The sequence below is a fragment of the Ammospiza caudacuta genome, chromosome 2 (assembly GCF_027887145.1).
Source record: "Ammospiza caudacuta isolate bAmmCau1 chromosome 2, bAmmCau1.pri, whole genome shotgun sequence".
Classification (NCBI taxonomy): Eukaryota; Metazoa; Chordata; class Aves; order Passeriformes; family Passerellidae; genus Ammospiza; species Ammospiza caudacuta.
In genome coordinates, this window is record NC_080594.1 from 48078404 (window position 1) to 48105105 (window position 26702).

At 42.3% G+C, this 26702-nt stretch overlaps 1 protein-coding gene across 1 annotated transcript in view; it reads right to left on the reverse strand.

Annotated features, from left to right (window-relative positions):
* Positions 1-343: 343 nt before the first annotated feature.
* ARHGAP20 (Rho GTPase activating protein 20) overlaps positions 344-26702 on the reverse strand; it is a 56494-nt gene continuing 30135 nt past the window's right edge. Inside the window, exons 4-15 of the mRNA XM_058800160.1 lie at positions 23707-23856; positions 21823-21864; positions 20833-20917; positions 18142-18219; positions 14592-14658; positions 12482-12664; positions 8205-8383; positions 5113-5274; positions 4020-4129; positions 3599-3788; positions 3039-3150; positions 344-1443 (exon numbers count right to left, since the gene is read on the reverse strand). Coding sequence (XP_058656143.1) covers positions 344-1443; positions 3039-3150; positions 3599-3788; positions 4020-4129; positions 5113-5274; positions 8205-8383; positions 12482-12664; positions 14592-14658; positions 18142-18219; positions 20833-20917; positions 21823-21864; positions 23707-23856 — 2458 coding nt within the window. The remainder of the gene's footprint in view (positions 1444-3038; positions 3151-3598; positions 3789-4019; positions 4130-5112; positions 5275-8204; positions 8384-12481; positions 12665-14591; positions 14659-18141; positions 18220-20832; positions 20918-21822; positions 21865-23706; positions 23857-26702) is intronic.

The window sequence follows — 26702 nt, forward strand, 5'->3', positions numbered from 1 at the left end:
AGGACTCGGACTCACATCTGCAAGGCTCAACACTCGAGTGCTCAAGGACAGAGGCCCAGCAGGCAGCCCGCTGCCCTCGCAGGGTCAGGGAACAGGACACTGGCCTTAGTTACCTCCTGGGTCCCTTCCAGATTTTCAGGAGATTTCTGTTTGCTTGCTTTTCAGCAATTTTTATTATTCCTGCAATGTTCCCGCAAAGCTTCATATTGGAACATTACTCAGTTTCCTAAAAAAAGAAAACCTGTGAGTCCGGGGACTGCTCAATTAAATTTGAACAATCTGGATGTTAAACTTAAAATGAACACACATCAACACCAAAGGCATTTTCTTTATGGTGTTTATTTTAAGCATTAAAATTCCTCTGCAAAAAGCTTTGGTCAGTCTCTTCAAACTTTGGATTGCTGTAATGCTTTTCTAGACCACCTCTTTGCTCATGAAGTCCGTCTCTCCCAGTGACTTTCAGAGGCAATGGCTGAAGGTCGGGCTTAATGCAACAGCCACGGCCTCCATCAGTAGGTTTCAGGGGTGCTGACCTGCTGCTGGGCCCCACCAAGCCCCTCTCAGCCCCAGTGTCAGTAGGTTGTGGAGATGGTGGCACTGTGGTGGATGGAAGGAAACAGTCATCAGCCACAGCGGCAGCAGCAGCAGCATCCTCGTGTTTCTTTAGCAACTGGAAAGTGCTGTCGAAAGGGGAGGAGGTTTCACTGAAAGTAAACAGAGCCTGGTCTGAAAACTGGGAGAAAGCACTGTCCAGGGAGCAAATTGACGACACAGATGGAGATGTCCCAGAAGAAGACTGGCTAAAAGAGCTAAATCCTGAGCAAGTATTTAATCCCTCTGGCGTTGGAGGCAGGAGACCATGAGACAGGTCTTTCCTTTCAACGTTTTTGTTTGTGTTGTCACTTCTACCAACATCAATCCCTACAAGCAAGCTCTGATTGCTGAGCTTTTGCCTCTCCACCTGCAGCGACCGGCGCTGGCAGAGACACTCCTCATTTCCGTGAGGCAGGACCACGTCACAGCTGGCTTTGCGCGTGGCCCTCTCGCGTGGCCCGGCGTCCTCGGCGCGGCCGGAACCGCGGGCCTGCAGGCCAACCGTTGGCTCGGAGGAGCGCCGCTGCCTCCGCACAGCCTTGGGAGCACCCGAGGCAGCTCCCGGGGGGAAACCACTGGAGTAGGGAGACTTGCTTGAGTTGTCTTGCAAGGAAAACTTCGGGTGCGCGTCGTCAGAAATTTCCAACTGCTTCAGCTTGGTTTGGCTTTGGATTTCGTCCACCTCTGTCTGCTCCGAATCGCCGTCGCTGAGAGTGAAGACAGACTCCCTGCTTCTGTAATCCTGATCACAGGTTTTAATCCAGTCACTGGAGGAAGAGTCAGCTTCATCATTTGCCTCATTTTCCAGGCTGTCATAGGAAGAGTCGTTCTGATGGAGAGAAGCAACATCTGCAAGGACAAACCAAGTGTTAACACATCAGTGACTGAACCGCCCTCCTGACAAGCAGCTTTTTTTTTTTTTTTCCTTTTTTTTTTTTTTTTCCGGCAAGTATCCTTTACTTTCAGGAGCATTTGCCCTTTAAAGATTCTTCAAGCAAAAGTACTAAGAATTTAATAAAAAATTGCTCCCTTAATTTTGAACTGGAGAAGCTAAAGTGAGTACTAAGCTACTGTTCAGTCAAGAAATACAGGATAACGGCACAAATAAGGCTTGGGGGTTTTTGTTGTGGTTTTGCTTTGGTTTGGTTTTTTTAAATGGATAGTAGCTAATCCAGCTGTAAACAATAATTTATATACATAGATACATATATGGTATACATATTTTGGTAATTTATTTATTTTTTCTTTTCATTATTGGACAATGAAAGCAGCATTTAATCTTTCTATCCTTCTTTTAGACAAATGCAGAGAACAGGGTATATATTTCTTACCTCTACTTCTTCCAGAAAATACAGTATTTTTAAGAGCAACACTGTGAAGTTTTAGGCTCAGCTTAAACAGCCACCTCATTTGCACTGAGCAGTGCACACCTGGACCCTATCCTGCACCTGCAATAATTGGAATTACATTAAATTTCTTTTGCTCTGGGTTAGGCTAAGCTGTCTTATCTCACATTTGCAGCAGACACAGTTCATGCACGGGCAGTCACCGTGCCTCAGTGCCTGCCTGAAAGCTCATTCAGCTGCTGTGACCTTGCTGTTGTGGGTCTGAGCTCTCAGTGCCAGCACATCCCAGCACTGCAGACCCTATGTGCTTCACTCCTGGGAAGGGGGCAGGCCAAATTTCACCCAATCTCTCTGGAGGCAGAGCATCAGGAGTTTGAAACAGCCACACACAGTCAGTCAGACATGCTGACACAAGTGCCATTACCACTTTTAGTACAGGCCACCTGTGACAAAATTTATTTTACAAAAATGCTGCTTCAGAAATACTTTAAAGAGAGACACAAAACTTCATCAAAATCAGAGGGCTGGAGAAATAAAAGCATTAATGATAATCTGGAAAGCTCTGTCAACTAGTCTGCCAAACACCTTCAGTCACCAGTTCCATGATTTTTCTGTGCTAGCAGCAAAATCTGGATGTCCCATTGAAACTCTGGAGATCTCTCTCTTTTGATAATGAACAGACACTTTCAACCCTAGTGTAATGGTGTGACAGCTGTATTATGACCACTGTTGATCACTCCTGATATTTTGGGAAGACAAAGGCTGAGGCAAAAATTCTAGATTTGAGAGGAAACCTTCACCAAATTTTTTCTTTTAAAATTTTCTTTGTTTCCCCTCCCTCCTTTTTTAACTGTAGTGGTTCAGATGACCGGTACAGGAGCAAGAGTCTTTGTGAAAGCATTTTGTGACATGATCCAGGTCTATGGTAAGTTGAATCAGTGATTATGACCAATTCTTTGGGGAACTGAATGGAAAGAGAACAGCAGTATCTGGGAACACCCCATGAAGAAGGAACAGCATTCTTCCATGGAATATACCAGTCTTTTGCCTGGCTGAGTTTATCTGTCTTAATAGGATCAAAACGTCAATCTGCATTACCTGAGCTGTTCTCCCTCTTGCATGTCATCAGTATTTCTCCAAAGAGGGAGGCAATTTCATCTCCAAAAATCCTGCAGCAATTCTCAATGAGGAACTGTACCAGACTAGAAATCTGCAACAAAGCAATGGGAGAGAGATGTCAGATCTTCTATTCTAAACTCAGGACAAGCTCACCATACAGATGAGGAACAGGAGCAAAATGTCATCCATGAAGGCAGCCAGGAGCTACTCTCTTGGTCTCCTGGACCCAATAAACCGTCCTGGTAAACATCCTTGTAAACATGTTTTCCATTCTACTCTGTCCTGTTCAGGGGTCACCACAACCACAGATCCTCTTGAAGAGAGAAGCATTTTGCTGACACACTGGACATTGCTTTATGACCTCTCTCTCCCTCTCCTAGGAAGGTTATGAGAATGGACTGATGAATGTTTCTGGAGCCCTGATAAGAGGACAAGACCTGATTTGAAGAGGTACCAAGCTTCTCATGTTTGCAACCAACAGCCTGGTTGAATGGGATGAAGGTTGGTTGGGTTTTCTGCTACACCAAAGTGTTTCTCACCTTTTTAATAAATTCACTTTCTATATCAGGAGTGGAGGGTACAGGAGGCCAGAGCAGGCTAGGTGCAATGCAGACAGCCAGATTAAAGGCATTCATCTGGTTCTCTTCAGATCGCATTTCTATCCCATGCAGCACTCCAAAGATGTAACGCAGAAGAACAACATTAGCTCTGGGGAGATGCTCTAGTAACCTGAAAACACATAAAAACAGAGTTCTTCACATCAGTGACCACTTTCCATAGATATACACCAGTCAAGATAATGGAAATGCAGAAACAAGGTAATATGGTCCACTAATTAAACCAGGGAGAACGTCAAAGATATGTTCTTGTTTAAAAAAAACCTGCAAATTGAATATTTGTGATTCTGAATTCTGGGATATACATTTGTAGGAAAAGAATGTAGAGAATATAAATAACCACCTTTGGATGCTTTTTATCTTCTCTTCATTATTTCCTTGATCCAGCACAGAGACCCACTTATCACACAGCTGGGATGATAAAATACTGCCTGGGATGTTGCGAAGAAAATCCTTATCAAGAGAAAAAAACAAAACACGTGAGTAGCTGTTCTGGGGCATGTGAGGGGGTAGGAATAACATACACAGATACAAGAGGATGTATCAATAGGACAGCACTTGCTGGCAAGTATATTGTTACATACAACCACCAAAAACAGAAGAAAATCATCTGAGATAGAGGCACTTTAGATTATGCTTAAAGTGATTATTTTCCAGCCTTTCTCTACCTTTTCCTGTCAAAATAGAGGTATTTGAATGCTTCATCTGATATTGCTGAACTAAAAAATCTGCAGTGAGACCAGTTATTTTGATGTTGCATAATGTCTGTCTTATCACTTCATCTGTAGTCCCTGTTTCTTCTCCTCAGCTGACAAGCTCAAATACCTCCCAACCATAAGCACTCCAAGGCATCAATACCTTCCTTCCTCTAATCAATGGAGTACTTAAACTAATCATTGATTGTCCTGCTATTCTTCTTTCCTAACACTTCAACCGTGAACATGGAAATTGTTGCAGCTTAGGAAAAAGGCCAAATCCTAGCTTCCCAAAATAGTTAGGCTGAGGGAAGCTATGATGCTTTTTTTGCACAAGGAACATTGGTTTTGACATACAAGACTGTACAATGCATGGAGAAAATAATCAAAATCTTATGGCAGCACTATAAACTCACTAGGATCTGCAGTGTAGGGTAGTACTGATGTGTAAGGAGACAGGTCTGCAAACATGCCTTTTAGTATTTCATATGCAGAGGGTAACAGGACCAGGCTGTAGCACAGACCTCAGGAAAGCTGTCAGCAAAACAAGCTGGCTACTTCTCTTCCTCATGCTAATTCAATGGTAGCCTCCTGTGGAGATCCTCACAAGGTTAATGTGCCACCCATTCTTGTTAATTCATTCCTCTTTGGGCCTGTCCCTGGAGAAAAGCCCTCCCTGGTTGAGCACAGGATCTGTGCTGCGCTCACCCAAAAAGAGAGACAGGAACAATCTTCACATACCTTAAACAAAGATGCTGTCACAAATATGGATTCATGGGCCAGGTCCACTTCAGTGCCTGAATCAAGCTTCTCCTTTAGCTCTTTGAATGTTTTTGCACTTCCAGAGCGTCTGAAAATACCCTTGGTGGAAGGCCCCTCTTGGTAAAGGAGGGAAAGCATGTCCTAAAAAAATTAAAAAGGCCAAGAGGATTTCCCATAAATATATTTTATTGTCCAGTGCCACTAAAATGTAGTTTTGCCATTTTTGCCACAGAAGAAAACCTTTTCATCCTAAAACATATCAGAAATCAAACACAATCTAGGCTCACTCTCCAGATCTTGCCAAATTGCACAGCAAAGCTGTGATTTAGGGATCTCATTTTGGGAAACATCCCCTCAGAAATACTGTGCTGCCACTGCTGAGCACTAACTTTCTTTATGACCTTCCAGGACCCGTGCAAGTTTCAGCCAAGTCATTTAAACATATAAATGCTGTGGTATGGGAAATGGAGAGTGGTCTATCTAATTCAAAGCTTTGCATTTGACAGTGGCCTCAGTCAGACACTGCTTTGCAGAAAGGTATGAGACCCTCACTGCTCATCACTGTAGCTAATATTATCACCAACCACAGACAGAATTCTGTTTCACTGTTGATATCTGAAAAAAAAAGTGATTTTTATCTAAACTAGAAAGTGCTTTGTTTGTTAATACATATCTGCACTTCTACAGCAGATCAGAGTCAGGTTTTTACCCCTTTGCTGCTTGTGAGCAGTATCAGACTCTGCAAGCAGCTCAGGGCTGTCAGCAGAACCAGCTCTGAGGCAAGGTGCTCCTGCCTGGGAGGTCACTCCAAGGGGGACAAAGTTCAGCTTGTGGCTCCCCTGAAGCCAGTGAGGCTGCACAGGATTAAACAAGCACACAGCTTATTAGAGAAGGGAAAACAAGCAGATTCCTGCCTAGCCTTTAAAATAATAGGAGGGACTGATATTTTCTGTTAAATAATAAAAGGAAAACAAGGAGAAAAAGAAATGCAGAAATTTCTCCTGAGATAACAAGTTCAGGATATTTGCCAGATGCTTATTTTGATGCTTAGTTCTCTGCAGTCTCCTGAGGGCCATCTCTCAGACATGCAGGTGAACTCCTGCAGGCCTGCTCCATGCCATGGAGAATCTGTCAGGGTTATCCCTCTGAAAGGGGAAACACATGCACACAGACCCTGGGATTATCTGCATGCACACAGTGGCCTGAGGACCAAGTTATCAAAAATGATGGCAAGAGAAGGGACACCAAAGGGGGGTCCTGGGACACTGGTCCATCATCATTAAACTGAATTAGTGAACAGTAATGGATAAGGAATGGAGTTTGGGGACTTTTCTAGACTGGGCTGTAAGGTAGGTTCTCCTGCCACACAGCAGAGCAAGTAACTCTAATGGAAGCTATTACTTCTGCTTTTATTCTTTCCTGTTTCTTTCTCACTCTTGCAGAAGTCCAAGATCAAGAATTAATGGAAGTGCAGATACTTTGGAGGAGCACCTTCATGGCAGCAGGACTCAAGTCAGCATTTTCATTCTCTTTGCAGGAATTTACAGCTCTCCCATCAAAACAAGCTGACTCCCACAGCACAGGGTGTTAGCACATGAATAAACCCTTTCAAAATACATTTTGAACAAAATATGCACAAGATAAAAATGGGAAGCCCCTATTAAACTAACAAACCCAGATGAAATTGCATGAATGAAGCTATGATGCAAGACAATTCAGTGTGACAATGACTAAAAGAGAGTCCTTCAGCTGTGAAAGCAAGCTGCAAGCTCTGAAGCAGTTATCCAGCATGCCTGCAGCATTCATCCCTGCTATTTTTTCTCTTGCAAGTAAATCCCATTCAGTTCCCCAGTATTCTATTCTCCAGAGATGCTGCATGAATTCAGAAGTTCTATTTTATGGTATGAACACCATGTTTAAAATTCAAAGCACGAAGTCTACCAAGCTGTGATTCTCTGCTTAGTAACTTTGGGGATTTTTTTTCAAATAAAATTTACTATTATTTATGTGTTGGAGAAATTTCTGAAATGCAGCATTGGCTCATTTCTTAAACAGAGAGAAGGAGAGATCAGGTGATCATAGCCACACAGAGTCCATCTCTGTAGGGCTTATTTAAATAACCTAAATAATAAAAATGCACACTTCTTCAAAAGAAAACACTATTAAAAGACCTGAAACATGGTATGATTCACTATTCAGGCAGTGATAAAGCAGCACATCAAGCACCAGCTTAGGAGACAGAACACCTCCTCTTGTAAACTGGTGTGACCCCACTGATTTCAGTGGGGTTCTGGCAATTTCTTCCAGCCAGAAGTCAGGCTGCTAGGATGAAGGGCCCTCATTCCCACTTTGTAACTACTTCATCTGCTGTACTGACAACAGGGCCTTCTAATGACCAAAAATGCCACATACATGCCTTAATTATGCCTAGGAATGGGCTCTAGGACAACCTTTTTCATGCTCCTAGGCTGGTTTTGAGAGCACCCACAGCACCAGAGCTCCCTCAAGGCAGGATGAAAAGATGATACTGTAGCCTCCACACTGCCACCTATTTTTTGCAGGGGTGCTGTCAGACCAAAAATGAGGACTCAGGATGCTTGTCTGCCCTGGAATGACTTCAAGAAAGGCTCTGAAATTGCCTGGTTATGGGCAGGTGGCATTTTATGCATGCGTGGGCTGCCTATATGGGACAGTGGATGAGACATTTATGGATGTGGGGATTTTACAGAGATCTTGGGAGTGGTTTAAAAAATATGTGTGAATGTGGCATTTATTTACACTGTGTGAGTGAGGATTAGGGAACCAGCCTTATAGCATGGGCTATAAAGGAGAAATAGCCCACAGCAGCAGACTGATCACATGCATTTCTCAAGCTGTTGTTAACTTGGCCTGACCACAGAATATGTTCAAAACCAAAGTTCTTGCTGGGACTCACAAATGAGGTTTCCCTATGGAAAGCTTTCTGGTTTCTTTGCTTGGGTAATTTCAATGTCCCTTTTACAAACATACCCTCATTTACCACACAGAGAAATCCCACCACTGTAAGACCCAACCCTGAGCCTGGGACTCACCAAGAGGGGTTTGGGCAGGTTGTCATCCTCACAGATGGTTGTTAGTAAGAGGCCAAAGAGCTTCCCAGGAACAGCAGATGTTGAGGAGAGGGGTGCATTGTCCAAGTGAGTGCCTGGGCCACGCCAAAAAGCCCAATTTATGATAGATCTTTTCCTTTTAAATGACTTTTGGCTTAAGTCTGGGGAAAGAGAAAGGTGTTTATTACGAGAAATGCATTTCAATTCTAGTTCCAGTATTTGGGTTTTGGTGGTTGCTATGGTTTCAAAGGAAAAAATGTCATGAACTCAACCAACTCCTTGCATCCAGCTAAGCCTAATCCACCATGCACATACCTCTGTGTGTGTGTGTGTGTGTGTGTGTAGAATGTGTTGCCTCACTCATGCCCTGAAGGGGATCACCAGGGTCTGCCCTGCACTGTTGGAGCAATGCCAGCACTCTCCACCAAGTGCAGGATGGCAAACCTCAGCCTGCTGACTTCACACAGCTGCACTCTGCTAAATAACTCATTTTCCACCCACAGGCGCAAATCCACTGCCCTCACCTCAGCACATCCTAGCTCTCCTGACAATGTGGGAGACTCTCCCCACAAATACCAACAGAGAATCAGCTAACGGGATGGGGCATTTTCAGACCAGGAAAAGCCTTTGCTCTCTTCTCCACAAAGCAGGAGTATCATCAGTGTCCTCACTCCAAGCATTTGCTGACTGTGGCCCAAGGATGGTGCCTGCCCTTCAATCACTGCCTTCCAGCACTGCAGCACGCTGCCAGCACACTGATGGGCTCTGCTTGTCCCCACTGTAACATACCTCATCAGACATCAACTAACTGAAACTCCTGTTTGCAGGGTGGAGAGAAGGAAATACTGGTATTGGGACAGAGAAATGGGAGTTTTATATGACCTTTCTCAACACCAGCCACTGTGAAGTCTTCTTAACAGCATGGGTTACTGCTAAAGGGAAAAGGAGGGTGGACTGTTTATGACAGAAGTGCTGACTGGGAAAAACTGAATCTGATATATTTTTCCTTTCTGAGATGTTTTCAAAGCCAATCAGCATTGATTTAGTTTCTTGCCTACCCCACAGACATTTTAATTAGATGTTTCTCCCAAACATTTTACTTTCTGCTATCGTGGAGGCCAGAACCAAGTCTTGCAGAACTAAGGATTGTGGTACAATACCAGATTTTTCTCTCCAATACTTTATTAGAATTTGGTTTTTAGCTCAAAGAGTGATTTTCATTATAGGTCATTCCATTCCAGATCATGCTCCCTTTGGGAATGAGTGGAAGTCTTTTCATTAGATGCTTACAGGATGAAAAGTTACAGTTTAACTCCAAACGTGAACATATGAATGTGAAAGCCTGAAGAAAAATGCTTTCCATAAAAAATAATGAGGACATACATTTTAAACAGTCCAAAGCTTCAAGAAATGCAAGTCTGGCAGTGTCTAACATTATGTTTTGGGAGACCATATCTGACCTGTAACTTTGAAAAATGATAATTTTTCCTTCAGGTGAACTAGATATTGACACCTGAATAAAGTTTGCTTCACAAACAAAGGTTTGCCAGCGTTCTAGTGACACAGCAGCAAATACATACTGGTGTTTTTTTCTGTACACCCAGTAGATCTCAGTGGAAGCAAAAATGAAGAAGTTACTTTGGAGAACAAGGAATAGAAGAAAAAGAGTTTTAAAATTAGGAACTCTTCTCAGTATTTTACTAATTGTTCCCCCCTTATCAGCCATGTCTCAAACTGAGAATGTGAAGAAGGGGTCATTGCAAGGAACTGCAGCTCTCTCCTGGGACAGGAAGGAAATCTCAGCCAGTTCTTCAGCACACCAGGGCAGAAACCAACAACTGATGTGTGCCAATGAAATGCCCTGTCCCTTAAAAACTAACATTCACTGAAAAACAGGAAAACTCATCCTTTTCATACCCCCTTTTAAAGGGTGTTCACAAGTCTTAAGCTGAAGAAGAGATGAGAAGGGGTGAGTGTTCACTTTCTTTCCTTGAACCTCTGCAAAGTTATAATACTAGGACAAGGCCAGACTCCTCTCAGCCAAGACAGATGCCAATTACTGCTCTGCAGAAGTACTTCCACACAAAGACCTCATGGCCTCACTCCGGTGGATTATTCTAAGCCAGAATCAGAAAAAAGTAATACCAGTTTGTTGGAAAAATTTGGTCAGAGCTCCCAGCAGCCACCTCTTCTTGCTCATATTTTACATGAAGGGAATGTCTAGTCATAGTTAATGTCCTAGCCATGGAAATGGCATTTCCTCTCCTTGAAACTAATCAGAAACTTCTAAATAAATCTTCAGCTCTACTTAACAATGTGCTCATGAGCATAATTTAATGGCTATGTTTAACTGGTAGGTGACCATTCCTGTTACACGCTGAAAGGCTACAACAGAGGCAACAGAAAGACCCCATTTATTCCACACAGAAAACTCTCCTGTACTGCTTTAACCATCCTGCCAGGACACTTGATGCAATTTGGTGTCCACAGAACCACTTACATGACCTGAGGGCCAGCTCTCAGTCACACCAGCCTGTCAGCACCTGCACTGCTGTCCCACCCTGGTGCACACTGCTGGAGCTGGCAGCTGGTCCCTGATGCCTCCAGCAGGGACAGCACATCCTGCACAGCGGTGTCCCACTGCAGGGAAGTGATGGCAGGGAGGGCAGCACATCATGTGGCAGTGAAGTGTGGGGTTACAGATACTGAATTTACTCTGTATATTCACTCTGTATGTGGCAGTGCGCCCAGTGGGTACCCAACACAGATTTTGGCTTGCTGATTTGAAGCTCAAAGGCCAGACCATTGCCTTGGCTTGCATGCAGGTAATTTTTGCCATTTTCCAAACCTAAAACAGTCGGGAAAAGCACAAGGAACAGCACTGTATGTGAGATAACCTGCTTTGTAAGCATTTACACCTATACATCGCTTCAACAGGTTTTGTCTAATGAAAGAAGGAAAGGTGAATGCACTAAAAGCCTCTTTCTCCCATTTAGCACAGTCTCTGTGCATGACCTGCAGGCTGCCCCAGGCTGCTGCTGCCCCAAGCCAGGCTCATTCCACTCCTACAGCTTGCACAGCACTGATGATAACACATCTGCATTAGAACTCTACAGGCCTGATTTGCATTTCTATTTTCTTTTGCCAGTCAACATCAGCTGCCAAAGCAGGGCCTGTAAACCTAATTACACCCCTTTGCTAGATTGCCTCATTCTTAAAATATGCCATGAAGTAATATATGATACAAATTACTGGGAGGGGGGTGGATGAATGCATGTGGAAAGGAAATTAATTTATATAAAATATAATCAATTTCCAAAATAATTTGTAATGGACTCTGGTATAGCTTCACTGTACTTAATTTCTAAAACCATTACAAATGGATTCTATTAATATTCATATATTGTGGAAGATTTTAAGTATTGGGGAGTGCCCAAGAAAACAGTGTGGATGTTATTTTTTCTATGATATGGTTATTAATGGTGAAGTGAGGCACCTAATTGAGCTGAAAATGCTAGGGTGTTCAGAACAACAAAAACACACCATGGGATGTATCCTTGCCCTAAGTCTAATTTCCCAATCCTGTCACTATCTCCTTATTTGTTTTATCATGTGCAGAGCACAGTCATTGTGTCATTGACAACAGAGTACAAAACAGACAGCAGGTGCTCCTATTTTTGCAGCATCAAGGCCAAAGGCAGAAGAAAATATTACCTTCTTTATTTTACTCAAAGAGCACTGAAATAAAGTTCTATCCGCTCAGTTCTATTCACTTTACTTCATCTAGGTACCCAGGTACCTGCCTAGACTTTGCCACTTGAGGGTCCCAGTAAGGCAGAGCGTTGTCCTAAGTACTTTATAAGATGAAGGATTTCCCAAATGTTCCATGGGAATTCTGTGCCAAAGCCTTGATTCTTGAACTGTGAAACCATCCTGCCTTGTTGCAGAGCACAGCAAGGGCTGCAGAGAGAAGCTCAGCTAACAAGACTCACAAAAATTGCAGGGGAGAGATTCTTTCTTTTGCTGACTTGAGAACAATCACTTGACAGGCAGCTTGTCACAATGTAACTTCCAAAGATGACACATGTACAACAGCACACTCAGATCAGTGAGTGCTAGAGTGCAAACCCCCCCAGAGCAGCTGGAAGATACACCTGCACGGTCCTCTGTGCCCCCAGCCCGGCACATGTGCCTTCTGCAGCAGAGCCAGGTGGCCAGGCTGTGTGTGGGGACAGAGCTGGGCTGAGGGGACAACGTACCGTTCAGCTGCTGGCACACGGCCACCTGGCTGGGCTTCAGCACAAACTGGCACTGCAGCTCCTGGGGCAGCTGCTCCGGCAGGAAAGGGCCCTGGAGCTGCCTGGGGCAGGCACAGGGCTTTGATCCGTGGGGCATGGCGTCACGAATGTGGCTCATTGTGATTCCAAAGGGATACTCGTGGCCTGTTCAAAGAGAAATAGAAATCATCTCTGTTGGATTGACTGGAGACTTGCAAAACTCCATCTGCCCTGGAGGAAAAGCAGATTTGGCTTGCTGGCCCGCAGCACTTTCTCAGTAATCTAAGAATTGTTGCTTTTCTCCATATTTGCATGGGCATAAATCATAAACTGGCAGATAGGGAGTTACCGTGTTTGGTGTAGTTAAACAGATGTAAAAGTAAAATCTGATCTATTACAGCTGTATCACATAAAAAAGCCTGTCAAAAAAAAAATAAAAGTGACTATTTCTGAGTTCAGCGTTTACTCTTTCTACTGCTTTTATTGTGGCACTGAAAGTTAGGTACTGCTTGCTCACATCATTCTGGAGGGAAATGAGATTTTGGGATCAGACATGTCAAATTTCTGCTGAGCATGCAAAACCAAAAAATTCCAGTATGGAAGTGATCTTCCCTCCCTTAGCATGTTAAGTCCAACAGCCACCAGCTCAGTCAAATGAGACACAATTATGGTTCCTGTCTGAGGCTGAAACAGGAAGGAAACGTTAATCACAGGGCTGATGCAAATGAGCTCTGTTGGCTTAACCAGCATCTTTGGGGACTACACAGAGGCAATTCATTTCTGGAGGAGCTTTCACAAATGCCACCGGAAAGATGCTTTTCCAACTTGTCTGAAGACCTGGTGGGTTAAATATATGAAATGTGGATGCAATGCTAAGATGTTTTTGTTAGCTTGCAGTTAGACTTGAACACTAAGAGAATGGAAGAGGTGTTATTTGAGATTATAGTAAGAAGCTATGGCATAGGCAAACTCTGCTTCTGACGTGCACCTGTAATAAAAGTTTGCCTTATCTAATAAACCTTTGCATAAAAGTATCAAGAAAAGCATCACTTTCATGTCAGATTCTTCTTTTCCAAGGATTGCAACTTGAATTTGCAGTGAGAGTCAGTCAATTAGAAAGGCCTTTTCCATTTCTGAATTCTCTGGTTTTATGTTTAACGCCATGGATGTGATTTGATCTGAAGAAGATACACAATAATGGTCAGAAACCCAAAGTCTGGTATGTTTCAAAGGCAAAACAGTTTGCACTCTCTATAAGGTGCACAAGTTAGACACTTTATAAATATTAATGTTGTCTGACTCCAGTGAAGCATTTGTAGCTAAGGTTACTTTGAGAAGGAATGCTAAGATTTACTGGGATTAGATGTGCAGGAGAAAAAACCAGAAAATCCACAAGTTTTTCTTGTTCTAATTATCTGCAAACTCATGCAGCACAAGTAATGCTGGGCTTCTAAAGGAAAATGTTCTTAGTAATGGAAAGGGATTTGTTCTCAGTGAATCATGGGCCAAAATCAAATCACTCCATCCAATCACTTCTGAGATTTGTGTTGATTCCTGGTCCTGAAATGTTTTGAAATGCATTTTAGAAATTAATAAACACTAATTTGCTCCTAATCAGAGAGGAGCTGTCAGCTAAAATGAGAAATACAGGATTGGAAAGGATTGAATCAGTTAACTTGAGTTGTGGAAGGAAAAATCATTTCTCAAAGTTCTGCTGAGTTTTGCTGAGGAGGGGACAATGCTATGGAGGTGTAGGAAGAAATATGGGAAAGCTGGACAACCTCCAGAAGAGGAGGTGACTTGAGAGGCCAACTCTGCAGAAACTCTGGGGCTCATGCAGCAAAACTGGGGCAGAAATAAATGAACTTCTTCAACCTCTTAGTGACACAAGCAGACATCTGCTCTTCAAAACAAAGGATCACCATTTCCCTAACTCCAGAGAGGCAAACTCATGTGATAGGGAAGTAAGAGAAAAAACAGGAAAAACAAAGCAAAAGAGGAAGCTGAACTTTAGTCTTCTCTCTATTTCTTGGTCCCTACAGCAGCAGTAACTGAGTGAATATTGAAAAACAAAACAATGTCAACAACTTACCAATAAGAGGGTAAGGAGCATGTTCTCTTCCTGAAATCACCCATAGCTTGTAGTCTTTTTCAGAGCCCTTTAAAACCAAAACTAAGAATCAGCTTGTCAGCCATTAAGGACAGGTTCTCAGATAAAGTTTCTCACAATATAAGGATAATCTGCACCTTGCCAGCAGGGTCAAAGGAATCCCCTTTACTTTTGCAGTGCCCAAGTCTGCCACCAGCAAAATTCCTGCAGTGTGTCTGTCGTATGTAGTGTGGTTTATGTGACCTGGGCTCAGTTCCGAGCAGTGAGAGGTGCTGGAGCCCATCATCTCTGAAGAAAAAGGGGGAGATCTGCCCCCAGTTCTTTCCCTCGGACTGCAGCGCCTCCTGGCAGCAGAGGGATGGATGTCAGACCCCCTCACTACTCTGCTCCACCCTCTCCACAGCTTTTCCACATCTCTAAGCAGGAGGAGCTCATGCTGGTGAGCTGAGAGCATCCTGTGACTGACACTGGAGCACAGGGCAGGAGCACCTCCACGTGAGCCCACGCTAATGATGCCAAGGCAAGGGTGGCAGCCCCAGGCTCCTGGCACTCAGTGCTGCCCCAAAATCTTGTTGTAGGGCGCTGGCAGCCTTTTTGTGCAGCCCTTATGTGTGGAAGGGCTTGGGACTGCTGGATGGTGTTTTAAGACTACTGAGCCCTCTTTTAAAGTGTACAGTAGAGAGGATAAATTTACATCAAAAGAGACCATTTTCAAAAGACTGGGGAATGTGATGTTTTTGGGAAAAGCTGTGAAAACCTCTCATTTAAATCAAACCAAATTAAAGCGAGCTCTAAATATTGCCTTTAGCATAAATGTACCAAAAAAAGGTGGATAAATACACTGCATTAAAAGTGATCTATTTTACCTTCAATCCCTTTTTGGTGAGACTACTAAATCAGAATAGTTCAAAATAAAAAAGTTTTCTGGCTATAAAAAGAAATAAATACCTCATGACAGCATTTACTTAGATCCAAAGTTAATTCCTACCTCCTTTCAAACAGACTTGCCTACTATCCTGCATTTTCTGGACCTTCACCCAGCGTTCCTAAGGCTTTTGAGACTTTTCCTACTTGCTGCATGCACCTGATGTAATGCTGATACACCCAACAAAGCCTTTGCAGTCTGCTCTCTGACTGACAGAGCTTTCTGGCCCATATTAGCACTGCTGTTAAGTCAGTTAGCAGGGGGCAGAAAGAAAATAAATAGGCTTTGGAGACATCCCTGATGCCTTGGGGCAAGCAGCCAGGAGCAAATAAATACAGCTGAAGAGCACAAGAAAGGGTATTTGCTTTTCCTTTCACAGACATATATGAAAGGGTTCGTTGCTGTGAAGGGGAAGCAGGGAAGGGAAGGGCCAGTTAAGCATGGTTGCAGGAGGCAGACTGCTCATCTCTGACTGCAAATCCTGTCCTTTATGGCTTTATGAGGCCATTTGTCAGGATAAATGTGACTGTCCCAGAAAAGTCAGCAAGTGTACTTACAAAGCTGAGAAACCCAAGGCCCTTCTTTCTGCCCCACTTGATAATTTGGAGCAGATGATCAATGCCATTTTGCACGAGCTAGCTGTCATTTCACCAGAGAAACCACAGAGGAAAAAACCCTGATGTGTTAAACCAGAGTGAACTCAGCCAAAGTAATAGCCCCATTAATCACACAATATGTGAAATGTAGTTTTTATAAGTGCCATTGAAAAGTCATGGAGCTCCTTTCAAGTGGTTCTCTGTGGACGGAAATAAAAAACCTTGATACAGCACGTAAGGCAGAGCTTCCTTACAGCCCGAACAATCCTACCAGGGGGCTGGGTGTTTGATTGATATGCAGGCTACAGCTTAATTTATTTAGCTTGTTTGATTTTATTGCTAATCTTATGATACGCCTCTAATGAAAAAAAAAAGCTTTCTGCTATAAAGACGCAGTAAAAAATGTAGTATATTAGCTGGGCAAATAATTCTGCAGGCAAGGTTTTATATCTTTCATATGGCTTTCATTCTTTTTCTACTTGAAATAAAAACGTAAAGAGGAGGAAAAGGTTGATTGTGGTACATACAAAAGAACACAATGCTGAAACCCAACCAGCTCCTTGTCCTGCTAATCTCCAAGTATTCTCTTTAAATATTACCATTTTCCTGGTTTTTCTGTACACAAAGTGAGGAAGCGCAAATGATTCCCGTAAAATGGGTAAAAATGAAGCACATCACAATAAAGACTTGCAGCTGTAATAGCACTCAGTCTCCTGATTTTTGGTGCAGAGCAGGGGAGACAATCTGCAATTAAAATCCTAATTTTAATTCACCTTTTATCCTTTTCACCTTACAATCCCTCTATCGACTCCAGAGATTCCTTAATTAAATGGACTACTGGATTCTGAGCCAGGGCCCCAGCCCTGGTGTAAATGAGATGTCTGAGCCATAACAAGATGGGCAGACACAAATTGCTGTGCCTGGGAAACGCCAAGCCAGCAGAATAGACTCCTGCATTAAAAGCCTGTGTAAATTATGGATAATGGATGCTGGGGAAGGCAAATCCTGAGGTTACTCCAACTTTTGCTGTGAGTCTCCAGAAGCCCCAGGGAAGCATAACAGTGGCATTTTCCTCATCATATTTAACTCTTCACACTCAGGGCTGTGGTAAGGAAAGACTTGTCAGATTCCATGCAATGAGATGAATGTATGCATCATGAGTAAAACATTTTAAAAAATCCTGTTACCCAAACAGCAAGCTGATAGACCAGCTAAAAAGCTGTCACCAGGAGCTTGTGTATGATGATCACTGGTACTGGTTGGAGCCATGCTGTGAAACACAGTGAGAAGCCAGAATTCTTGTCCCTGGCACTGATCCTCTACCACACCTGAGGCACTACCTAGTCTGGGTTAGGGCAAAGGAAGCCAGCTGAGGCAGCACTTGATCTAGCAGGGATCACTGCATCTATCTGGTACACTACCTTGCATTATTGTAAGTTCTGTAAAAGCCTTTCTCCAAAACAGTCTCAGGACACTGTTTAAATTGGGTGCATTCAGATTCCACGCAATCACTAGTTACATTTGTGTATTACATAACTCCAGAGGTCCACGGATATTCAGAATACCTGACTGGGACACTTGGGAGCAGTGCAATCTGGGGACACAGCTGATCATGCATGTCTGCACACTCTGAAACCAGCTAACAGGCAGACCAGCAGGCTTCTTGCTCACACTGAAGCATGCAAAAGGAGCTCTATCAAACTCTCACTCCTTGTGTCAAGGTATCTCCTCTTAGGCATCAGCAAAAGCAACCTGATATAAAAGTAACTTGAAACATGACTGATCCCTTACAGGGATGAGAGTCTCACTCAAAAATTTTAAGGCACTTGATAATCTCTGGAGGTCTGTATGTTAACAAGGCACTTCTGCTGCATTTCAACAACTCTGGACTACTATGTTAAAGGATTTCATTAATGTTCATATCCTAAAACTTGGAAAAAGTGCAAGGGAAGATCTGATTGTTAAAAGTACCTACAAAGAAAGATTCATTAAAATTGGTGCAAGGACTTACATTAATTCCCAGCTGCTGCAAAGCCATCAGAATGACATCATTTGCTGTATCAACATTGGTTACATTTAGGGTTTTTGACTGTGAACAGAAAAAAAGAGAAGGGGAAAGTGGCATTAAAATTTTGGATTTGCAAAGAGTATCTGAGTAGTGCAGTAGCTCTGCATAATTCATTGTTAGAAAAAATGAGAATATCCTGTTAAAATTTTACTTGATAAATAAATTATACTACATAGATAAAGGTCCAGCTGTCTGAAACCAGGGTTTGACTCCTCTGCTTTGTCACACACTTTCCATATTTGCTTCCTGCTTCCCCAACAGCTCAATCAGAAGAGAGTATTACAATTACTGGGACATGACTTCCACATTAAAATATGCAAGAAGTCAGAACCACTAACAGCACTTTTAGACACTGCATAAGGGAAGAATAATGGTTTGATTAATTTAAAAGCATGGAAGTTTCAATGAAACATTTCAGGGAGTTTTTTTCAGTGAAATATCAATTGTTAATTTCCGTCCTTTTCAACTGAAGATCTCTGTGGTAAGAAAGAATTGTACACAGGCTGTTCATCCCCATAACCTTTCCCACATTCTATATAGATTTCTCAAAGCTAGATTTGGCTTAGTACCAGAAGCACTTCCTCCTGGAAATGTTCCATCCAGTTAAAACAAGACCTTTCCAGCATCCTCCTGAATCTGCAGATAGGCAGTTTGGAAAAGCACAGAGCAGCAGAGACCCCACTTTCTAACCAGCTACAGTGACCAGCACAAAATGCCAAGCTCTGTGTCAGCCCAAGTGCCACTTCCCACAGCTGTCCTTCCAGAGGGAGATTTCAGCACCTGCTGCCTGGCAGCAGCATGGCTCCTGTCCTGCAGGGCAGTGCTCCGTGCCTCACCCCATGGGCTGCTCCAACGCTTACAGCACCACACCCATGCTGGCCTGGCCTCCCAGCCAGCTCCCACTCACCAGGCACAGGTCACTGAGCCCTGTTAGAGGCTGGCTTGGCTCTGCCACCAGGACCACACAGCTTGTGGATTGCAGCTGCTTCATGGTCAGACCAAAGGCTTGGCAGAACCAAGGCAAGCGCACTGCAGGAAACCACCCAGGCCCACCTTAAAGAACAGAAGGCAGCAGAGCTGGGATGGAGATGTTTACTGCCAGTCCCAAGAGAGTCTGCAATACCCTGTAGCACATCACTTTTATGCTGGCCATAAGAAGTTCAGGTGAAACAAACCCCTGACAGTTTGCATTTTAAAAATATCTAAGCTGTACCTTTGTGTAAGACCCTGGCAGTAACAAGCTGCCACTGCAATGAAAGGAAAGTAGTGAGAATACTGTGTATCTTGCTTCAGGACAGATCTGAACGCTCATACCATAAAAAATTTAACATTTGCCTGAAGCAATGACATCTGGCTCTCAGGAGTAGGTCAGGACATTTGCATAAGTTTTGCTCTTGGCTAGAATACAGTTTGTGCCTTGTGTTCAGCCTTCCCTACTGTCCAAAAATGCAATAATTCTTGGGTGTCTGCAGCTGCTGTAGCACAGGAACCACAGCACCATAAGAACTATGTGCATCACAAAATTTCCATCTGTTCCTCTACTGTTCTATTACTGATAATATCTAGACTACAGAGTGTTGTTCCTAGGACTGTCAGCATCAAGGGACCATATATGGCACAAGAGCTAATTATAGCTAAGGAGAAAAGACACTGCAGAAAGCCCCAACAAACCCTGGCACAAGACTACAACACCTGAGTGCATGTATGATTTATAGACTTTTACACCTGAGCAGACCTTGATCTGCAGTCCTGCATTTGAACTGTCACAATTATTAGTATTGCTTATTAACTTTTGTCTTAGCAACCTGGCAATTCTGTCATTGTTTAACTTAATAATGATTTTTCTGGGGGGAAAAAAAATAGAAAAAGGCAGACTCCTTTATGCTTACATCTATGCAAATATAGAGTTCTAAGTGGAGAGTCATTTTTGGGCAAAGACTTACAGTGAAATCTAACTTCTGTGAAAACTTCTTATGCCCTTGTCCATGCTCCTTAGGATTCTGAGCTTGAAATACAGATGCCACAAGCACAGTTAGAAAGAAATTACAAAAAGCAGAGGAAGAATGGTTTGATGGTTTGACTATCACTGAATGCTAGAGTATCTCTATGGAACTGGCTACATACAAGAATTTAGCTTAAATTGGTTAAAAGTTATATAGTCAAAAAGGTACAAATCACATTATGGGTGGCCTTCCTTTACTATCTACTCTTCGCCTATAAATCCACCAAAATCTATTATTTGATGATTAACATGCTTAAGGCAATTTTGGGGTGCTCTTATACACTGATTTACTGACTTAAGATTATTATAAACAATATAACAACTGTAACTGACATTTCTGGAGATGCTTATGCATAAATTCTACTAGAGGTGTTTCTTGGGACTTCACACTCTCGTCTTTAGCTCATTTGCCAGAACCAGTATTTCTTACCAAGCACACTGCCTTAAAACAGAAATTGTATATTAAAGATAGGGAACAAACAGGGCTGTCTATGCCAAGACTTTTCGAGGGGTTGAATCCTTAAAGGAGATAGCAAACCAAAGGAAACCTCTCAATATGCAAAGGATTTGCAGGTGACTAGCACTGCTAGGTGATGTGGATTTGGAGCCCAGTTTAGCTCAAGAACACTTACATATGCACAAGTCCCCACGTCCTTTGCAATTATCGTCAGGCGGATGCTTTTAGGATTGTCCTTTTCCTTCTCTTCTCTTATCCGACTGACAAAACAAGAACAAAACAAGTAAGTTTTTAATATTGCACACATAAATAGCAAGACGTAGTTTATACAGCAATCAAGCAGTAACTTGGTAAGAAGGAGATGTTTTGCAGACGTGCTGCAGTAGAAAGATCTCTGAGGACAAGAAAGTATCCAGCAGTGTGTGGAAGGGAGGCTGACTGTGGCACCCCCTAATGCCCTCTTGCACTGAAGTTCATTGCAGAAATCAGAGTAAGCAGCAGAGAAAGAAATGGGAAAAAAAAATCAAGCTAAAACTACCCATCATTGTGATGCCTGAGTCTGCACTACAGACTCCTACTGGAATCAGTTCCATCAGTACAGACTAGTTCCAAGGACTGAACAGGAGAACAGTGAACTGGAAATCATCCCAGCAAGGATGATTTAAACAACCCAGCTACTCTGAAGAAGCAGGTAAAGACAAAAGCCTCAACCAGAAGAACTGGGCAACCAGAAAACAGAACCCTCCAGCACTGGGCATGTTTTTTCAGGACAAAATACAGCCAGCCTTGAGCAGCAGAGAGGTTAGAGCAGAGGTTTCTGAGCTGGGCTTGCCTGAATGCCACCACAATGGAAAGAGCTCCAGGCTCAACTTGAGCCATGGTGGCAGAGGCTCCTGCTGCTGTGTTGGGAAGGAACAACGCGTGATAGGAATTGCTCCAGTTTTCTGCTGAGCACAGAGAAGCAACTTCCTCCTTGCACAGGGATTGTTGCATAAAGCACACAACATCTACTGAGGGAGAAGACATGAGATTCTTTTTTCTTAATATTTGAAATTTTATTTTTCTTAATATTATCTATCATGATGGCATAAGCACCACAGCTTGGGAATCACTGGTCTAGACCAGGACTCTTTCCAGTGTCTTTAGAGACCATGTAATAAAGTACCTTTGCAAAACAGACAGCCATGTTTCCTTTTGTTCTGCAGACCTGAAAGAATTAAAGGAAAAACAGGACAAATCAGCCTTCATTCTAAAACCAAAACAGTCCTTCTAGAAACAACAATGGAATGCACCTTCTCTTGATTGCAGTTTCATAAATACCTATAAAACCTAAAAGGTTTACCCAGATTTGAATGAAAAGTCTGCTTCTCAGAAAAGTCAGCTGAGAAGCCTGCCAGGGCGATCCAAAGCCCCAGTTACCATTTTTGCCACAGAAGGTAAAGCTTCACCAGTGAATTTCGTAGGAAATGTGTTGAACTCTGAAAGTAATGTCCAAATAGAAGAGGAAGGCACTTTAAAAAAAAAGCTTAATTCAAAAGTTTAAAGGTATTTCCTCAGGTACACAGATTTCTTTCCACTCTAATTCCTATTTATTACTTGTTTTGTCAGCACATCACAAAGTACATAAAAGTCCACTGCACTTAGTAGGGTTTAACTTTGGACATTTTGAGGCTTATCTCATTTCTCTTTATCTCATGTGTATCCTAGGAAGGATAAAAAGCAGTCCAGTAAAATATAGCTAATAATGTGACAGTTCAAGGAATCTAACCTAATTTTGCTTCAACTTTCTTGATTTAAATCCCAGCCCAAATGTAACTGCTATTTCCATTGCTGCTTTTGCAAATCTAGTTTTTCAAATTTACACAGCAGGCATTTAGGGAACTACAAACCTACTCACTGATGCTGTGAGGAAAATGCACTTTATAATGTTAAAAAAATTATTCTGATTTGGTTGTTTCAGTTCTGCTGGACAGACATCTATGCACTCACGCATGGCCCTTTAGATTTTTCTTTGTACCAGACATCAAATAATTTCACTTCTGTAAATCTCTAGCTGTTTTTGACTGAAGCTATTGCTTTCTTACTCAACTACTTTCAGTTATCTATAAAGGATCACATACTGTCTTTAGAGCAGAGCTCCTGAAATTCTGGCAAGACTTCAATTGAAAATCAACAGAAAATTTCATCTCTGCTTCGGGACTATTATGTGTAAAAAACAAACAGCACAACCAGCTCAGGAGAGTGCAATTTGTAGACAACATTGTCCTTAGATATGGACAATGGGACATAGAAATTAAGCCAGATACTCCAGCTTTTGCTCTGTGTTGATAAAGAAGAAAATGTGATTCCTGAGACTCAGGCAAAGCAGCTGGGATTTCAGGGGGATGGTGCCCTCCCCTCATCCAAAGCAATGAAAGAGCCCTCCTGCTGAGACTAAAATTATCCTAATCACTGAAATTACCTCTACAGCCCTGATGTGTCTTACAGTCAATGCTGCAAAGACAGCCAAATTTTTTCTTGATATTAAAATTCAGAGATTCTGCTTTAAGAGGAATTTTGACATTTTCTCTGGCACAATTAAATCAAAAAAGATAAATAGGACGAAGGTCATTATTTCACTGTAAGTTTTCTGCTACTTCCAATACATGGCCTTCTGTTTAAAATTGTCATATAAGAGAGTCTTTGATCCTTTCATTAGCTTGGCTGTTTAATATTTGTAGTTCATCTTATTAATTAGCCAAGGTATTTGCCGAGTTATAGCAAAAAAAGGTAATTTTCACTGACCAAGTTTGTAGCACAGAAAGTGCTTTCTCAAATTATGTATTTTCTCAAATTTTAAAATGATAAGTGAGATGGAAGATGAGGTATGGAGGGCAGCTCGCTCAGAGCAGTAGAAGGAATTGGTTTGAGAATCAGTTAAGTTCCTGCTCCCCACATTCACTGGTGCTGAAATCAATCTGTGATAGTCTCAATCAATCTGTGATAGGCTGGCATGTCAGCCTAGAAACATCTACGTAACTTGTTAAATAAAATCTATCTCAGTTCTTACCTGAAGTTTGCCACACAGTTTGTGGTGGGCCAGCCCAAAACAAAGGACCTGTCTGGGTCTGTGCTGCCTTCACACACTTCTTCTGTACAAAATGCTGTCCACATCTCACAGAGACGCGCTTGGCACTTCAGCTTGAAATGAGAGTGTGACCTGCAGGTGGAAATTCACAGGTGTGTCACACACATGAAAACACAGACAGCAGATTAAACAACTAGAGTTTTCCTTCCTTCAGGCACATGTGAGGCTTGCACTGTAGCTGATAGAAGAAGCTCTTCTGCTTCAGTTGAAGAAAATGTTTTATTGGGTTGCATATAAAAACATACCAATTTTTCATTTCAATGGGATCAACAAATCTCTTATTTATGGGATAAACAGATTGCTTCTGGCATCCCTGGACATCCCCCTTCTTGGGGGAAAGCTGTCCATGTCTAGAGTTGCCCTCCAAATCTTCCTATGAGGCAAAGGTTGCCACTTGTATTTGACTCTGCTTTCAGTGACTTTAATGCCATTGAGGAGTTCACAATACAATTCTATTGCTTAGTCTCAGGGTCAAAAACGATGATGAGTTTAAGTAGTGACAACTAGGCCAGGGCAAATGAAGCAAACCTGAAGAAAAAACAAGCAGAAAATTGCTATTTGTGTTAACTATAGCACAGGTCACCACACAGCCCTCATAAACTTCCCACATGGTAGCTTTAGGAACATATCACCTGGAGAATGAGGCATGACCTTGTGCATTCTCAAAATAATTACTCATCTACAAGGAAGAGACATAATCTGCCCAATTTTTAAAAACGTGGCCCTTCCTATGTTTTATGTAGCTAAAAATTGAGTAAAGGTCAAATTTACAGAATTTCACATTTTAACTTCAACTCTTCCAATAGATTTCTCTTTTTAAGTGTCCTTCCTTTGTAGGATTAGTGAGTGGCAGTGCAATGTGAGAAACAAGTAAAAATTCCTGAAGTCAATCCAGCTCTGTAGCACTGCTAGAGCCACTCACTTCAAGCCCTGCAGAATTACCTGAGCTATGGTTCTCCTGGGCCAGCAGGGAAAGGCTGGAGGAGAAACCTCCCTGAAACCAAGAGCACATCAGCTCACCACTGTGTTGCAAATGTGGACAGGGACAGTGCTGGGCATCACAGTGATTAGTGCTCTATAAATAAATATGTCAGGTGAGCAGTTTCTTAGGGCTTTGGCACACATGGACTACCTTCTCTGAGATTAGCCTCGTTTACAAGGTATTTGATTTGGGACAGACAGAACTAACACAGCCTGAAACATGAAAGCACCTGACCCTTGTGGCTTTAAAGAGGACAGAGATGAACCTGGCTGGTCTGAGTTTTCCAGCTGACACTGTGCTAACAGGTGTGGTGGGACAGAGCAGCACATTCAGAGGAAGGTCAAGAAAGAACCATCAATATTTATCAAACCTAAGGCTATGGTGTCTCCTGATCAGCTGCACATTTCACCTCTCTTTATTACATTTTGCTACCCAATTAAAGAGAAACTTAAAGAACGGGAGCACCTTTCAACATGCTTGTTAACAAATGAGTTTATGATGCAACAAGTAAGGTCTGTCAATAATACAAAAATAACTGTATTTTGGCTGACCACTGAATTAATTGTGAAAATGTAGATTTACCAAAAAATACAGCTGTGAATACTAATGTAGATGTTAATAAATGGATGTCTGGTCTGACTCCACCACCAAATCAATCTGCTGACCCTCCCTTTCTCCTCAACTTCTTTTTGCCATTACCCAGTACATTGAACACTCTACATGCTGTTTCATTTTTTAATATTTACAGTCCATAAAGTCAGATCCCTACAGTGCCAGTAGCAGGTGTCAGCAGGGTGTTGGCAGAAACACAAGGATGTTCTCCAGTCATGCTTGATGTATATTCTTCCCTGTTTGCCATGCCTAGTCACAGCTTTCAGCTATTATCAGTATTCAAGTGGCCTGATTTCCAGAGGTGCTGAAACAGTAGCCTCCACTAACATCTAAAGAGCCTGAAGTATAATTTTATCCCTATCTGCCATGTCCTTTATGCAATCCATGGCTTCTTAGCATTTGTGAAACATGTGTCTTCTATTTAAATGCCAAAGTATTACCTTTAGAAATCAATATATTGCTGACTAAGGAAGAAACATGACAGAACATTTTAAAAATGGGTGCAGTAACAATCTAATGAGTATTGTATATTTTTTAAGGAAGTCCCCTAGCAAATGTTACTGTGAATATCAGGCAGATTCCAAATCAACTGAAATCAACAGAACAATCATGAAGACCAGTGCTGTAGATACTGGCACACCCCAAGTTATGCCACCTCTGCAGAGTACACACAGTTCCTTTCGCTTACAATTGGATTCCTTGCAGCCGACAACAGATGGGAGATTAATTTCTCTCCAGATTTGCTAATCTCCTTAACTGAATTATCTGACAAAAGCATTTATGGATCTACTGTGAGATTGCTGCCATAATTCCATGTATGAACTCAGCCATTCATTTCTATGTCCAGCCACTTCAGGAAAACACCCTTAAAAGGCACGTATATGTATGCAGGTGTACATCACAAAGGAGAAAAAGGAAACAATTTCTCTGTGTCTCTCACACAAAAACACATGTGAGACACCTTGATCACTGAACTAACAGATCCTTGTAATATTTACTCTGACAAATAAAGACATACACTCTCTGTAAGAAATCTAATCAATACATAGAAAAGAGTATAACATTTTACATACTTGACTTTGGTTTAGTTAGAAAAACTTTCATTTGTGACTTAACCCTCACATGAAGGTAGTGATGGACAGGACAGCAGAGGAGCACAGCATGTAAGTATCATTATTATTTTTTACAAACTAGTCTAATGCATCATAGGAAACCGTAGCAGTTTGTATTTCAGATATTATTAGAATGCAGCAAAAAAATGAACCCACAGGCCCCTTGTCCAAAGTCATACATGGACCAGTTATGGACAAATTCCAATGGGAGC